This window comes from Crotalus tigris, unplaced genomic scaffold (genome assembly GCF_016545835.1).
Source record: "Crotalus tigris isolate CLP2741 ecotype Arizona unplaced genomic scaffold, ASM1654583v1 scf7180000017551.9496454, whole genome shotgun sequence".
In the NCBI taxonomy this organism is placed as follows: Eukaryota; Metazoa; Chordata; class Lepidosauria; order Squamata; family Viperidae; genus Crotalus; species Crotalus tigris.
The window spans coordinates 3,484,005-3,500,774 of NW_024096469.1; the positions used below are offsets into that span (position 1 = coordinate 3,484,005).

General features: G+C 35.8%; 1 protein-coding gene across 1 annotated transcript; it reads left to right on the forward strand.

The window, feature by feature from the left end:
* The first annotated feature begins 6,099 nt into the window (after positions 1-6,099).
* On the forward strand, positions 6,100-16,566 carry CCNG1 (cyclin G1). The gene is made up of 7 exons (XM_039343742.1): positions 6,100-6,369; positions 7,385-7,648; positions 8,764-9,017; positions 10,021-10,099; positions 10,192-10,290; positions 12,144-12,338; positions 14,892-16,566. The coding sequence occupies exons 2-6, from the start codon at positions 7,385-7,387 to the stop codon at positions 12,333-12,335; spliced, it is 888 nt and encodes a 295-aa protein (XP_039199676.1). The 5' UTR covers positions 6,100-6,369; the 3' UTR covers positions 12,336-12,338; positions 14,892-16,566.
* Positions 16,567-16,770: the final 204 nt, after the last annotated feature.

Here is a 16,770-nt window from a genome sequence, read left to right on the forward strand (position 1 = left end):
AAAGCAACCATAAAATTGTATTTAACAGCTGAAATGCAGAATTATATGCAATCAGCAGCTGTTAAGGGCACAGCTGTTTGATTATATCCATTTTTAAAGTGTTATTCAACCCTCAGTTCCCAAGCCCTTTTCTAAACAACTGTCATTCTTCTACAAAGAGGAACTTGGTTGTAAACAACTGTAGACTGTAAAAAGAATATGTGCTGTCAGCAGACTTTCCTCTTTTAGTCAGATCATGTTATTTTGGAAAGCCAAATACTTTCACAGGATGCCAATTAAATCAGAAAAAAGCTGCATTTTGTAGTTATTTCCTTTTCCAATTCTCTAAGTCAGTGATGGTGACCTTTTAGAGACCGAGTGCCCAAAAACTGGCCCTGGCCCTGCTTCACCCCCTTCCCTGCTCCCGCTTGCCCCCACTCTGTCCCCGCCCCGCCTGCCCACAGGGCCACTCACCACCTCCAGGGCCCGCCGCAGATCACCCAGGCAGCCCAGTAGTGCCATGGCGGCCATGCCCTCTGCCTGCGCCCCAGCATCAACTGTGCGTGATGGGGTGTGAGGGCAGAGTCTTGTCTACACTGCCTGGCTGCCATGTCCTTGGCTGTGCTGCTCCGCATGGGCCACGCTCGGGGGCGACTCTCCTCCGGGGGGGCTGCTGGTGAGGAGGGGATCGCGGGGGGAGGCGAGGCTGGGGCAATGGCACATGTGCCCACAGAGAAGGCTCCAAGTGCCACCTCTGGCACGTGTACCATAGGTTCACCACCATTGCTGTAAGTGTTTAAATTGTACACAGCATAATTGGGTGTGCATTCATTCAGTCCCGCTATATTCATTGGGACTTATTCCCAGGTAACTAATAATAACATCAGTGTGATATAATTTGCTGTTTGAAAGGCTAGAAAGTGACTATGGTGAGAACTTTCTAACATAGTTAAACTCCAGTAGTCTAGTCCTCAGCATGTATCTCCTGATAGGATGACCTTTGCCTAATAAAAGAATCAGTCCAATCACAGAGGACTCCTGCATAGTGAATAGAAATCTCCAAGGATCTAGGTTTCTTTAGTTAACAAAAAGAGGCTCCTAGTGTGGATACAGTGAAAGGGGAAATGGGCGATCAACACCAAAAGTCATGTGTATGTATTTATTTCATTTTATTAAAAGGATCTTATATATGAATATAAAAAGAATGTATGATAAATATCATGGTATATGTATGGGGGAGAGTTTGGAAAAATAAAAAAAAAATATTAAAAAAGAGCTCCTAGAACAAAAGATAGTTGTCGAATAGAAACCAGTTGGGTTTGATGTTTTTCTGTGATCTTCTTGATCTACCATCAGACGATATAGGCTCTACAGGGCTTTTTTTTTTTTCCACCAGAGACCATGTCAGATTGGACAATTCAGAAATTTTTCTCATAGGTTTACCACATTATGATAGCACCACTTGCAGATGTCTGGTAGTGATATTTTTTTCTCAAATACAGTATCCTCTAATTAGCAGAGGAAACGTGTTTCTCCTTTTAAAGTAATCAGCTAAGGTATATGAAACATTAATGTAATTACATGCAGCTGTCCAAGTAATGTTCTTATCATGTTTCAAAATTCACACTTTGCTGTCTTCTGGAACAGGGGTCCCCAATCCCCAGTCTGTGGACCAGTACCGGGCCGTGGCATGCCAGCAATCGGTCCACACAAACAAGCAAAGCCCTATCTGTGAGATGCAGGGAGCATCCAAAACCATGCACCCTTTGGTCCACCGAAAAACCTCTCTCCACAGAACCGTGGTGCCCAAAAGATTGGGGACCTCTGTTCTAGAACACATTGAAAACTGAGCCAAAAAATAGTTAAAGTTTATCATTTGTGTGGTTTGTTTTGTCTAACAAACCATAGTTAGAAGTGGGTCACTTAGTACATACTGTCCTCAAAAGTATTGTAGTCAGTGATCAATACCAATCTCTTGGCAGTTAGGGCACCAATTGGCTAATTGATTATTTTGTTCCTTCTTTCTGCCAGTGTTCTCAAACCTCAAAAATCCTTGGCAAATTGATTTGTTGAAGGCTGTCCCTGAGGTTCTGTGTATTTTGTGGTCATGTATTATTTAGTACTAATGACATGTCTGCTAGCCAATGATACATTCCCCTTGCAGTTGCTTAATTTTGAGAGTCTCCTTTTCCCCTCCTCTTTAAATAAGAAAATGCATTCCTCTATCATAGTAGCGCTGCAAAAGTGTAACTGCTTTCCAAAAATAAAATTGGGAAAACAATTAAAAGAAATACTAGAAATTTTGCACACAGGCTTTGAGTCCTTTCTATGCTAAAAGCAAGTTTAAAAATATATAACAAATCATATTTAGACAAAATTTTATTGGGACCAGCAAAGTGACACAAAATTGCTTTTTCAAACTCTCTAAAACTCTCTGCTGTCCAAGGCAGTAGAAAAAATGAAGTGGTCTTAATGATTAGTTATGCACTGCAGAAATCAAATGCTTGCCTTATTTGTGCCATTTGGTTGATCTTAATATACACATTAACTAACTGGATTTGGACAGGCTTTATTTCTCTTCTCATCAACAAAGACTGCTGTCTTTTTTCTTTTAATTTTCTCTAATACTTTTCCCAGCTATATAAACACTTCAGTAAAATGCTTTAGACTAGATATTACTAGACAATTTGAGGAATCACCCTAATCATTAGAGAGATATTAAAAAGGCAATTGGTTTTTCATTAATGAATCTATTGTTAATGCATGATTACCCCCATTTGCTCCCAGGAGTGAGAGTACCACTTGGATTTTCCATATTTTATCATTGGCATTGAGGCTCTTGATGGGGAGGATGCTATTTCTATGTAGGCAGTAAATACATGGCTAATCTGTTAATATGATAAGAAATACTACTCTCAAGTATCATGTCCATCATACTTTATGTTCTATTTATTACTAGGGATTATAAACACAGAGAATATCTAATGTTTCCAGGATGGCATTCAGTTGTTGAAATCTTTTGCAGTGCACAGGGCCCTGCCCAGAGTTGCCAGGGAACAGATTTAAAATTGGTAAGATGGCAGATGGAGCATTACAATGCAAACCTTGCCTCTTTTGATGTGCATATGAAAGAGGTAGGGTTTACAATGTGATAGTTACTTCTCCAGTTTAGACTTTTTCCCCTAAAGACCTTACTGACCCAGCCTCCTTATTTTGTTTAGAGCAATTGTCAAAAATCACTGGCAGTTTCTATTTTGAAATGGAAACACATATGTAATGCAGAGTAAGCCCTAAAATAATGTTTATATAGTGTAAAAAATTTTAACCAGAGAGTAAAAATTGCCAATCATGATACAACTCTATCCATCTATTGTGGCCCATGTCCTTTCCCCAAAGTTAAGTGTAGCTCCGAGCCATCAAAAATATTGTTCATCCCTAAGCTAGAACTTGATCCAAGATACAAAATGCTTCAGCTCTAACTTAACAAACCATTGTCTTCAAAGTTAGCTGAATACAAGCTTAAGAACGTCTCCCAGGATCAAACAAAACCTAGGCATGTACCTTTTGCAATATTCTTCATATGATATGCAACCAGTTGCTGAATAGCATCAGACTTTGTGAACAATCCTTTGACAATCATTCAACTACCAATGCAGAAGAAGAGGTTGATGAGTTTCAAAGCACACAATTCAAAGCGCACTGAACATGTTCCCCCAAATGGAGACAAAATGTTTTCAGCCAAATCGCCAGGTTTGGAGATCAGATCAACAGCTCAACTACCAATCTGAGCTACTAATATTCAAACACATCTCAATAATCATGTTCATTTTGAAATCAACAAACATGCAAGCAAGATGTGCTCTTTGTGATAGGAGAGTGGAATGCCAAAGTTGGAAACATTAAACAGGACCCTACTTGAATTGTTTGGCTTAGGAAAGCTGAAATGAGTCTGGAGACTGATTTGGCAATTTCTGCCAGTCCAATTATTTCTTCATAGGTAACACTGTCCTCAAACAAACAAAATGATACCTCTATACATGGATATCACTAGAAAGTATATAAAATTGACTATATTATTGCTAAAAGGAAACATAGGAACTCAGTTATAGCATCAAAGTCATGGCCAGGTATTGACTGTGAAAAGGTTCAGAAACTGCTCATGTGTAAGTTCCATGTTCAGCTAACAAAAGAACAAAAAGAAAGTCAATTTTCAGGATATGATCTTTAATGTATATCCACCATTTTCAAAGAAGACATCAGAAACTGCTATGAAGTCCTAAGCTTCATTGATAATCAGGTAAATTATGGAATGAACTTAAAAAAGTCACTAAGGATAAGTGTGAAAAGTAAAGAAAGAGAAGCAAAATGGTTATCAGAACAAACCATGGAACTTTGTCAAGAAGAGAAGAGAAGCCAAGAAAGACAAAGTTCCCAGGAAAGAACTTAACAAAGAATTTCAGAGGCCTGTTAGAAGAGATAAGAAACAGCATTATAACACCTGTAAAAACCTGAAAGATGAAAAGAAATGCAAGAACAAGAACATCTTTCAAAAGATCTTTGAACTCAGAAGGAAGTTCCAATCTTACACGGAAAAAGAGAAGCCAGATGTTCAAACTGGCTTTAGAAAAAGTTGAGGAACATAAGAAATTACTGCTGATGCATGGTGAGTAATTGAAAAAGCCAAAGAATATCAACAGAAGTCACTATGTGCTTCATTGATTATAGAAAGGCCTTTGATTATGTCAATTGAGTTAAGCTGTGGAATTTGCTCTAAAAAATAGGAATTCTCAAATACCGTATTGTTCTCATCTTATATGCAGATAAGCCACCGTATAAACAGATTGGGTCCAAGTTGGCAAAGGAGTGTGACAAGGTTGTGGTCTCCCCTTATTTATTCAGTCTATATGCCAAATATATATTAAGGGAAGCAGGATTGGGAGAAGAGGTGTGGTTTTAAAATTGGAAGAATTGGAGAAAGAAACTTCAATAGTCTGTGCTATGCTGATGATAGTATCCTGATAGTGAAAAATGCAACAGATCTGTGATGACTACACTGTTGGAAGATCTGAGAGACCACGTTGGGGAAGATAGTAATGGAGAAAAACCTATCCATGTGGTCTTTAGGAGTCAAAAAATATCTGATGGCACATAATCAAGTTATCAAAGCATACAGTGTATGTCATTTATCTGGGAGTAAATTTTTACTGATTGCAGACTTATTCCTGAGGGTGTAGGTACTCTCTATTGCTTATATCCTTCCCAGAGTGGTGTTCTAGAAAAGTTATAGTTGACATGCTGTACAAAATAATTGTTCTCCTCTGACCTTTTTAAAAACTGAACCAACAATCAAGGGGTTGTCAACAAACTATGATGTTGCTGACTTTATATTCCATACTAAACCAAAACTTCTCTAAAAAGTCGACCATGATTTAATGTAATACATAAATCTAGCCAGCTGACAAACTATTTCGGTGATTTGATCATCTATCCTCCCCCAGGCAGCAACTTGTGATGCATTTTCAATTGAGATCTTAACCATGTGATGCAAACTCTTAAGTCTCACCCGCTCATTTCTTGTGAAAGCATATATTTCTATTACAGATGGACAGGCCGTTACTGCGAGGTATTAATATTTATGACGCCTGTAATGTAGTGCAATTCTATTACTTTCATACAGTAGATTGGAATGATTGTCATAGCAATGTGTCCGATTGTCTTGCCTGAATGAATACCGTAGCACCTGTGATCTGTTGTGTAACTCTTTCATTCACTCAGTCGTATTCCGATTGTTAAACAGGACTTTTGTGGAGTGGGATTTTCTTTCCTAGAATTGCCTTTAGAAAAATATATATCATACAAGTCTACTTTAAGCTGAAACAAAAGTTAACTTTCTCTTTGTCTTCCCCCGAATTCAACGGAAAGCCTATTTATCTACCAGTGATCGCAGTACTACTGACGAATGAAGAAGCTAAAACGCACCATAGACGCGCAATATCTCAGCTCTATATAGCTTTTCAGTTCCCGATTGGAGCAAGTTGCGGTCTGATTAGTCTACCAGCTTAAAACAGTAGCCAATCAGAAGAAATCTCATTTTTTTCTATAAAAGCAGGGCGGAGTTTGGAGTAAGTAGAAGTAATGCTGGCAGAATCTAGTTTTCTCCGGAGCTGAAAGGTGGAGAACCTTCGTATGATTTTTTTTACCCTCCCAAAGCTGCAAGCGTCCCTCCAGTTCAGTGCTTTTGTAAAATAAATAAAAAGCTAATTTATTTTTTTTTTAAAAATCTAGAGGTATTTATATATTTATATTTTTAAAGTCCATAGTTTTGTTTCAACTTCAACTCGGGTTATCTGAACACTTTCCGAGCGCCTGTTTTTTTTCCTGGGATAAAAGGTAAGAGACTGGAATTCCGGGAGCTGGGCTATTTATTTCACCATACAGTAATTCACTCCTACTGGCGAGTGGCTATCAGCGTGCTATATGAGTCGAGAGGACAAGTCCGGACCTGTCTTTGAAGTTGGTATCGTTAATAGAAATTACTAACGATAGGGTCTGTTGAAGTGTAATAATAATTCCTATGTCTAGCAACGAAATTATACAAAAAGTAAGAAGAAGGGAGCGGGGGAGAGAGAGAACCAGAAGTGAAAGGTTTCCTATTAATATCAATATTTTCCAAATAAGGAGTCTTGAAAGGAAATTGAGATAAAGCCAGCTGTGGCAGAGAATGTTATTACGGTATTAACTTGTTACATTCATTTAATTAAACTTGGTCACACTTAACTTGGCCTCTCCCAATCAAGCGCTCATTTAGCTGCTTGGCAACTGGTCAAGGCTGTTAGAAGACGCTAGATAGCGACAGGCTAAGGATCCTCTAATAAATTATAGTTGATCTTTTGCTACTGGGAGAAAGGAAGGGATTTCATAGTGAGGGAATCAGGATAACATTCACAGCAGTGCTTTGTAACTGATACAGAATTAAATAAACCCTGGGATTCGTCCTATTGGGTGTGGTACTCTCTTCGCAATGTTTTAAAAGCTTAAATCATAGGCCTTTATAGAATTAGTTTAAATATTTCATTATTTTTTAAAATATATATATAAAGGTGGATCAAGACACCAGAACAGTTTGTTTCACTGTGGATACAATGGCTCTGTTACAATTATAACTTTATATTTGCATTTTTAGGCCTTGGCCATCTGACCATCTCCGCTTCCTTGGCTCATTTTTCCCTTGTTAATCTTTTTGCTTGTGCATTTTATATTCTGCAAATGTTACACATGGGATTAAAGAATGTAGAAAATGACATGCAGCAGTGTTTCTGCAGCTTTGCTGAAAGATGGCAAAAGCAAATAAACTTCTCTAAGTGTTTTGTTTGAAAGCAGTCTTGATCTAAATTTTGTATTTCAGATGATTGATGTGTTTGCAACAAATGGGACTCCTGAGTTACTGCTGCAGCTCAATGCATTGCTTGAGCAAGAATTAAGATATCAGCCAAAGCTCTCTGGTTTGCGAATAATTGAATCAGCTCATGATAATGGGCTCCGGATGACGGCAAGGTTGCGGGATTTTGAAGTGAAAGATCTGCTTAGCTTGATTCAATTCTTTGGCTTTCGCACAGAGACATTTTCTCTTGCTGTGAATTACTTAGATCGTTTTTTATCAAAAATGAAGGTAGGTCTTTATGAAGTTATAGTTTAAGCCAGTTTATTTTTATTTTGATACAAGACTTCAGATTGCTGTTAATTTACTTTTCAGATTTTCAGTTGCCAAAGAGAATTTTATCATTACAGCATTAGTTTGTGGATTACAAACATGCAGTTTTGCCATGTAAATCTTATTAACTGGAATCAATACTTATTTTTAGTTGAATATAGTAGATAAACAACTCACAGTAGGAGCATTCACAGCAGAACTTATAGCAGCTAGTACGGCTTAATATCATTACAAATACCAATTGCATTTGTACTTTTTGGGATATTTAATAAGAACAGACAGGGGAAACCTACTATGATTATTTAAACCCTTTCCTTGCCAATCTTATTAACAGTGCCAGAAGTTGTTTTATTTCTTTTGGTGAATGCAGATCATCATTTCCTAGCCCAGTGCTAGATTGTTTGACTGTAATTCCCATAATTCTCATTCAACTCTGGTTCCTGGAATCTGTAGTTCATTACAGAAGATTGATCTAAAAGACCCTTCTGTTGCCCTATGCAAAATGCATTGCTTCAAACATGTTTGAATGTGCATGTTTTGGAGACACATACTGTATATAGAAGCTTGGATCGATGTGGTCTTTAAAAGTTATGGATTCTTCAATGAAGTAAAGATGAAAGAAGTTCCAAACAAATGCATCCCTCTAATAAAATGTTTTAGAAAGTGCTATTCTAGATGTGTGGGTGCCTTTCTGGCCTGTATACTGAACTGAATTGTTTTGAGGGGTAATATACAATGAATAGGTGCTTGATTGATGTTGAACAGCAAGGCATGAAAGCTTACTTTTCTGAACAATAGACAACATTAACCAAAGTGGTTCCACACTGGGAATTCCTATTTTCTTGAATATAAACATACCAAAAGTTTAAAAGATAGCATAGAAGAAAATAGATTAAAGAATGATTGCTTTATATTTTATGTAAGAAAAGGTTGCTATAAGCCCACAGTTAACATTTTTGGGTCAAAAGTCCTATTGAGTTACATAATATTTACTTTGTAGGTTTGCAGTATGTATGTAAACCAAGTACACTGTAGGCTTCAACTGAAAAATCTTTTTTTTTTTTCTCTTCTAGGTGCAGCCAAAACACTTGGGCTGTGTTGGTTTAAGTTGCTTTTACTTGGCGGTGAAAGTCATGGAAGAAGAGAGTAATATTCCATTAGCTACGGACTTAATCCGAATAAGTCAGTATCGGTTTACTGTTAGTGACCTAATGAGAATGGAAGAAATTCTTTTAGAGAAGCTACATGGAAAAGTAAAAGCAACAACTGCCTCCCAATTTCTGCAACTTTATTGTTTAATTCTGTGTGACAGCATCAACTGTGAAAGGTAAGTCTCCTTTTCTGGATCAATTTGGAATTAAACCAAAAAGAGATTTATAGAGAGAAAATGTCCTATGTCCTAGCAGGGTAGTAAATATCCAAGAATCCCTTTTTAAAATAATCGAGGTATGCATTTGCAATTCCAATTTTAACTGTGGGGTTGAAACTGTTAAACAGTGTCCCAATATAATGTACATCACAGCAGACAAACATTCTGGCTTTAAGAGGTATTAATATTTACAAGGCTGTGATGTACAATTCTATTAATCCCACACAGCAGTTTGAAATGTTATTAGAATCCTATTATATTTGAGCTATCTGAAACAGGGTTACTACATTTGTGTAAAATCAGTATTGTCATTGTCATGCCATCATAGTTATATTACAGTAAAGCTTATGGGGTGGAATTACTTTTCCTTGCCCCTAAGTAGCAGCTTTCTATTAGGGGCCTTTGAGGTTTCTAGAAAAAACACATCTCATACAAATGTAGCTCATCTGCACGCAGACATATACAGCAGAATTAACTCTCTTTAATAACCTGAATTACCTCAATCCTACAGAGTGTCCTTATGTGGCTTTGATTATAGTATCAGAACTGCATGGAAGGAACCAAATGAAAACAGAAAATAAAGGACAATCAATGTTTAATTTTGCTAATCCTCTATAACTACTCACTCCCTGCTCAAAGCAAGTTTCTAACAAGAGTTTCTGATTTATCTACCAAAAATACTCTTCCTTAGTTGATTCTACTCTAGGCCCCAACTACTATTAATTACTGTTTTTAAATATGCTATGAATGAAACATGTTTGTATTTAGATGCAATTTTATAATTTGAGAATTTAGAGTTGAGTTGCCAAATATTAGGTAATGTGTTTTTGATTTAAGTTCAAAAAATCACTTTATGACTTTTTTAGTTTTTCATATCTAACTAGTCAGTTCATATTTCACTTTTGTGGTAATCCTTTTATAAAATATTGAAAATCAACAAATTACGCCTTGTTTTATACAGGAATGATAATCTTAAATTAGAGAGACTTGAAACCCAACTAATGGCGTGCCACTGCAGAATTCTTCTTTCAAAAGCAAAGGTATGGATTATGATCAATTAGTGATCAATTCAGCAATTAGTTTTGCAAAAACTTAACATAGTTGATAGATCTTAATTTTTATTTCCCACTAGCCTTCAGTGTTGGCACTTTCAATAATGGCCCTAGAAGCTGAAGAGAAGAAAGTGCCAGAATTGGTTGAAATAATACAGTGTCTCCGAATACATTCCAAGGTAGGCCATAATTAAATATCTGTTTGATGTCCTCACTAACTTTGAATTAACTTTTGTTAATTCATCATCGAAATATGATGACTATTTTTTTATGCTAGATGTCATCCACAGGTTGCTTTCTTCTAAAAATGTTTGGGTTAGTTAGATTAGAAGAGGACGGAAATAGCTATGTAGGTGACAAGAGAAATGGAATAATTTTCAGGAGAATCCTTGCTGACAGTTTCAGGAAATATATTTTTGAAGGTATTTCAAGTTTTTGTTGGGAGGCACAATTTCAATCCCTGGCAAATAGTTTTGATAACGGTGGTTATTTTTTAAACATTAAAATAACTTCTGTGGCTTAACTCTCGTCATAGCAAATAGTGCAGCTCAGCAGATCTCATTATTTAATTACTTGTTGAATGGAATGGAGAAGCTGGCTAGAGCTCCAATCAGAAAGTTTCTTAGTGCCTCTCTATTGCTCAGCAGAATGGTAGTTAAAGGGCAAACTTAACATTAGAAAAAGGGATATAGTTCCTGGATTAAGGGTATTGATATTTGGGCAGTGGTGAAGAGCCAGCAGAGTATGAATGTTATGAATGAAAACTTCTACAGCTTACAAGTTTAGAAACCTTTTTGTGGAAATATGATGAGGTTCATAGACTAATTCGTAGACTATCCATGATTTGTTGAATTAGCCACATAATGTGTTCCAATATAGCACCCTAAGCAATCCTTATTTTCCAGATCACATTATATTACATTGTGTGTATGTTCCTGGATTTTACTTTAGTTGATCCACCTGGTTATATAAAAGTTCATTCATTCTTAGATTACAGTATAAGAAACCTTTTTTTAAGATTGAAATCTTAAATGGTAATATCAAAAACATCAGGGCTTTGAAGAAGACCTGCATTTCCTAAAGACCAAATGGAGAATATTTCAACTTTAAAACTAGTCATAAACTGGTCATTTATTTCTCTCAAAGTATTTGGGAAATTGAGATTATTCAGTTTGCTGCAATGAAGAATTGAGTGATTAAATTGTAAGAAACATACTGGCAAGTTCATGTTTCTGGAACAATTCAAAATATTTATTATGACTTTTAAATTTTTAATTGGGATTGAAGCTATTTAAATAATATTCCTTCTTATGAATGTATTTAAATCATTAATATCTTTTGGAAGAGAATATATTTTTTTAACTATTAGAGATACATTTGGTGAGAGTATGAGAAAGACCTTTTCAGTTTCATTTTATGGACTATATTTATGAATGAATAAATTTTATATGTGTGTGTATGAATATATTGAATCATAAATTTTAACTCCTATTTTTTTCTTTGATGCATAAATATATTTCATTGTAAATCAGTAACTTAACACTGAAGTCTCATTTTTGAGAAATTTATTTGAAAACATACTGCTTTCATTTGAAAACATACTGCTTTCTTTTACATTTTTTTCTCTAGATACTGATATATTGCATACAGTACTGTAATTATTTTTTTGTCCCTCATAACATTTATTTCTGGTGAATCTTCATTCTAGAATTCTCTTTTTAATTATTTACCTAAAACATCTTGCACATAATTTTTTTATGACAGGTACTAATAATTAATTGTCAACCTGCTTGCATTTTGGTGTATTTTTCTTCAATAAATCAGTTTTTAACCTCATATTTATATCTCCAGAATTTTATAGTAAAAAATTCTTTTGACAACCTGAAATCCTCTTAAATAAAGTGAAATTATTTTTAAACTTGCATGATAAATGAAAGTGTGTCAATCATTATGTGTTACCTGATCATTGACATGCATTGATTGCTCATGAGTGGTACTGAGTGGTTTTAATTTCCATTTTTTTTTTCTATAGATAAGTAGTAGAGAATTTTCCTTTTGGAAAGAACTTGTATCAAAGTGCCTTTCAGAATATTCCTCAAGCAAATGTTCCAAGCCAAGTGGACAAAAGCTAAAATGGATTGTGTCTGGTCGCACAGCCCGGCAACTGAAACACAGTTATTACAGAATTGCCCATCTTCCCACAATCCCAGAAACTGGTCCCTAAAAGGTGAATTTAGCTACATAAATTATATATATATATATATATATATATATATATATATATATATATATATGTGTGTGTGTGTGTGTGTGTGTGTGTGTGTGTGGGTGTGTGTGTGTGTGTGTTTTTCTGAGGTTTTCGCGGGTATTTGTATGTAGGTCTTTGGTTGTTCGGGTTTTCTCCCACGTAAAATTGGAAGTGTCTTGGCGACGTTTCGACGAAGTCCCATTCGTCATCTTCAGGCTGGTGTTTTCAGCTTCTAAGAAACAGCTAAGACCACACATTGCTGCTCGAAGCACGAAGCTGAAAACACCAGCCTGAAGATGACGAATGGGACTTCGTCGAAACGTCGCCAAGACACTTCCAATTTTACGCGGGAGAAAACCCGAACAACCAAAGACCTACATATATATATATATATATATATATATATATATATATATATATATATATATATATATATATATATATAATTTTTAACTATTCTGAATTTTTGAGTTGAAATAAAAATAATGTAAAAGTTGCAGCAATCTTTTTAGGAATCTGAAAAATGTAACTTTGTATGAACAAAAACATATATGTTTATATCAATGGTTCTCAACCTTTTTAATGCTGCAACCCCCCAACCGGTCGTAAGTCGAGGACTACTCAACCGGTCATAAGTCGAGGACTACTCAACTGGTGCAGCACCGTTTGCAGAATGGGACTTTTGGTGGGCTCAGCAGGGCAGAGACAGCCTGGACAATTCCTATTGGCTTTTGAAAGCCAACAGAATTAGACTCTATTCAAGAGAGTCTATTCTATTGGCTTTCAAAAGCCAATAGAATAAAGGGAGTAGCAAGCTAAGGAAAAGGGGGAAAAAATGGCGGACTGCGTTGTTTGGCGACCCCCGTGAAATGGTCGTTCGACCCCAAGTGGGGTCTCAACCCACAGGTTGAGAACCACTGGTTTATATGGTTCAGAAAAAAAACTAATCAGGTATTTGTAAGGAAAACATGTTGAAAACCTATTGAAATCTAGTGTCAGTTTTATATTCTCAAATTTCCTAATGTGCTTCATTATACAGGCAGTTCTCGCTTAGTGACTGCCCTGTTTAGTGACCATTCAAAGTTACAAAGGTGCTGAAAAAGTACCTTAACTTAGTTCCTTCAAATTAACGATTACCACAATGTTTCTGCAATCAAATGATTGTCATTTGAGAGTTTCACAGCAGGCTTCCAACAGTCTGGAAAAGCTAGCAGTGAAATCACAAGTTGTGGTTACGTTATGTCTCACTTAACAACTTCATTACATAGGGATACAGTTGCCAATCCTAACTGCACTTTGGGAGCATTACCCATCTCAATCCTTTTTTTGTTAATATACTTGCCTGCATTCTTCATTTTAATATGGCACAAAAAGCTATTCACAGTAGATGGACATTTAATAGTCAAGAAGTAAAGCGCTAAACTATGAGAAATATAAATGTTGAGTTTTCTTACTACTTGTATGCATGTAAATGTACTTTCATACATAGAGTCCTCCCTTACGGAATGCTGGTTTGGTTAAGACCAGTTTTTGAACTTGCCATCACACCACCCCAATGGTCATGTAATTGTGATTCAGGTGCTTAGCTCCGTCACACATTTACAATGGTCACAGCACCCCACGATCATGTCATTGTCATTTGCAACTTTCACAGCCAGCCTCTGACCAGCAAAATCAATGGAGAAGCAAGCTGGAAGCTGCAAGTCTGGTCATGTCTTGCTTAATAACTCACAGTTGAAACTAATTTTGTAAGTGGGTTGTAAGGTTTCATTTCATGACTGAGTTTGCATAGCAGAAGATTTGTTGATCCCCAGTTGTGGTCAGCAAGTGAAGATTACTTGTAATCTTAAAGACCTTAACTAATGGGAGAATAGAGTTCATCTTTGCAAAACCAGGAACCTTTCAGATACTTTAAACTTTCATTCCAGCAATGCCTTGCTGACAGGGTTATTGCTATCCATGACAATGCACTCAGCAAAGATTCCAGTACAGAAAGTCCTTGACTTATGACCTCAACTGAGCCCCAAATTTATGTTGCTAAGTGAAGATAGTTAAGTGAACTTTGCCCATTTTACAAACTTCCTTGCCATAGTCAAGTGCATTACTGCAATTGTTAAGTGAATCTGGCTTCCACATTGACTTTGCTTGTCAGAAGGTTACAGAAGGTGATCACATGACACTCCAACTATCATAAATGTGAGTCAGTTGCCAAGCATCTAAATTTTGACCATGTAACCGTGGGGATGATATAACAGCCTTAGGTTAAGTGTGAAAAACTTTCCTAGGCCACTTTTTTTTCAATGGTATTGTAACGTCTAACAGTCACTAAATGAACTGTTGTAAGTATAGGGCTACCTGTGATATAAACACCGTTTTGTTTAATAGCATAAAAATGAAATAGTCAAAAATGGGAATCTTCAAAAGAGAGAAATTCCTGTTTTTTTAGAACACACTACCTGTAAACAACACTAATTCACCCCACTTTTGCATAAGTGTACTGTTATATTAATTTTCAATTTTCCTTTGATTTAGTGGTAATCCTGAAGAAGAGTGGATGGGACGTTGTTTGGCAACATATGTTCAGTCAACAAGGATATAAGCTTTCCTGTGCTGAAACACAAAATGGTTGGATTCTTCTGACCTGATTTCATGTTAAACTTCAACCACACTTATGCCTCTGAACTATAAACCGAATAGCCTGTTGCCACAAGACTGTTTTTAATCCACTCAAAAAATTTTAATAGAATTGAAGACTTTTTTTTTGTGTGTAAAGGAATGCTTGGATCTAAAATACCAACAAGTCAGCTACTTTTGTTTTGATCTACTCTCTGGAAATGTGAAAACGTGAGTCTTCGTAGAACTTGATCCTTAATAGTTCTTCTGTATACTTGCACTTCTGAACTAAATGGTGATAGAAAATGATCATAACCATCACTAAACTAACAAAATATACACACAGTTTCTAGTGAGAGTAGTAACATTACTAAGAGAAAGAAAATTGCTACATCTGATTCATGGTAATGGTAATAATGATTGAGAAATGGTGTTAACATAAAATTCCAAATTAATCCAAAATTAGATAATTCCTTTAAACTGTGATTCACATTGGAGTGAATCTAATCTAATGAAAAATATATTGGCCCTAGATCATATGACTGCAAGTGCCAAATCTAATGGTCTGTATTTACAGTGTTAACATAAAGAATACATTTTTAACAAGTATCATTACAGTTCAGATTCTAGCAAAGTATATTTGAAAGAAGTTGGAAAGTACATTATATTCACTGGAAATTAAAACTGTTTAAAGAATGCAAGTCAGGCACCAGCTGAGAATGTGGGCAATGTCTAAAAATAGAATTAACATTTTAGATTTTGCCCATAGTGTTTCACCCCGGTCTTTAGTTCTGCTTGCATGTACCAAAATTGGTGAGACAAATTTAAGCATTTCAACTGCTTAAACTTCCCTGGTCTGGATTAAACTTTTTTTTTACACTATTAGAAGTGCAAAAGTTCTGTGTTTATATTAAGCATATATTTAGGGGAATGTGACTGGCTTTGGATTGGTATCAAGCTTTCAGTAAACCATTGTGTTAAATAGATTTCAAAGCACAGAATTTAGTGGTGTGCTACTTTAAGCAGTTTTAATTATCTTTCCAACTTGAGAATGTATTCTACCATAATGCATACTGCATTGTTCAGCCCAAATTAGAATAGATTTTACTTAGGAAGAATTTTGGGAGCTGACTGGAAAGATAATACAGCAATTCTTACATTTTTAATTTTAGCACATATACCATTGGTATAATTTCATATTGCCTTAATGACTCACTTAAAGCTGACTGACTTGTATTTAGAATCAAACTAAGAAATTTAGGAAAATGACTACAATTACAGAAACCTGGAGACTTGTTTTTGGTTTAATCCAGCATTTGGACAAACCATTTATTTCTACCTCATTGCAAGCTGTTCTTCAGAACAAAACTGATGGGATATTTCCTCAGACTATCATTTTTTATGGACGTTATTAAATTGAATAATTGTATCTTAACATGCCTTTAGTATTTGAAGATTGAAACTGGAACAATATTTAAGATGATGTTTACGATGTCAAGAAGGAACAAACTTGTTATCAAAATGTCCTATTATGCGTGTAAGCAACAAGAGTACCTTTCAATAAAACACATTGAAATGGAATTGCATGAATTGATTTGTTGGCCTTGGATTGTGAAAGTAACTTTCTTAAAGAAAAATCTTTTCCAAATTATGTTGATATTTACTGTGCTCTAAATAAGGCTATATGTTGAGATATGTATGGCTGTATTTATAAGACCTGGCTATGCCGGGTCAGACACATACCTGGAACACTCTTTGCCAGCAATATGTAGCCCACCTTTGATGCTCTTGCAGCTAT

What these genes read in the sequence shown, in the direction of transcription:
- CCNG1 (XM_039343742.1), top strand. Translation starts at nt 7,385, where the DNA reads ATGATTGATGTGTTTGCAACAAATGGGACTCCTGAGTTACTGCTGCAG. An exon ending in GACAGCATCAACTGTGAAAG is followed by an intron (nt 9,018 to 10,020) that starts GTAAGTCTCCTT and finishes TGTTTTATACAG; the next exon opens with GAATGATAATCTTAAATTAG. An exon ending in TTCTTCTTTCAAAAGCAAAG is followed by an intron (nt 10,100 to 10,191) that starts GTATGGATTATG and finishes ATTTCCCACTAG; the next exon opens with CCTTCAGTGTTGGCACTTTC.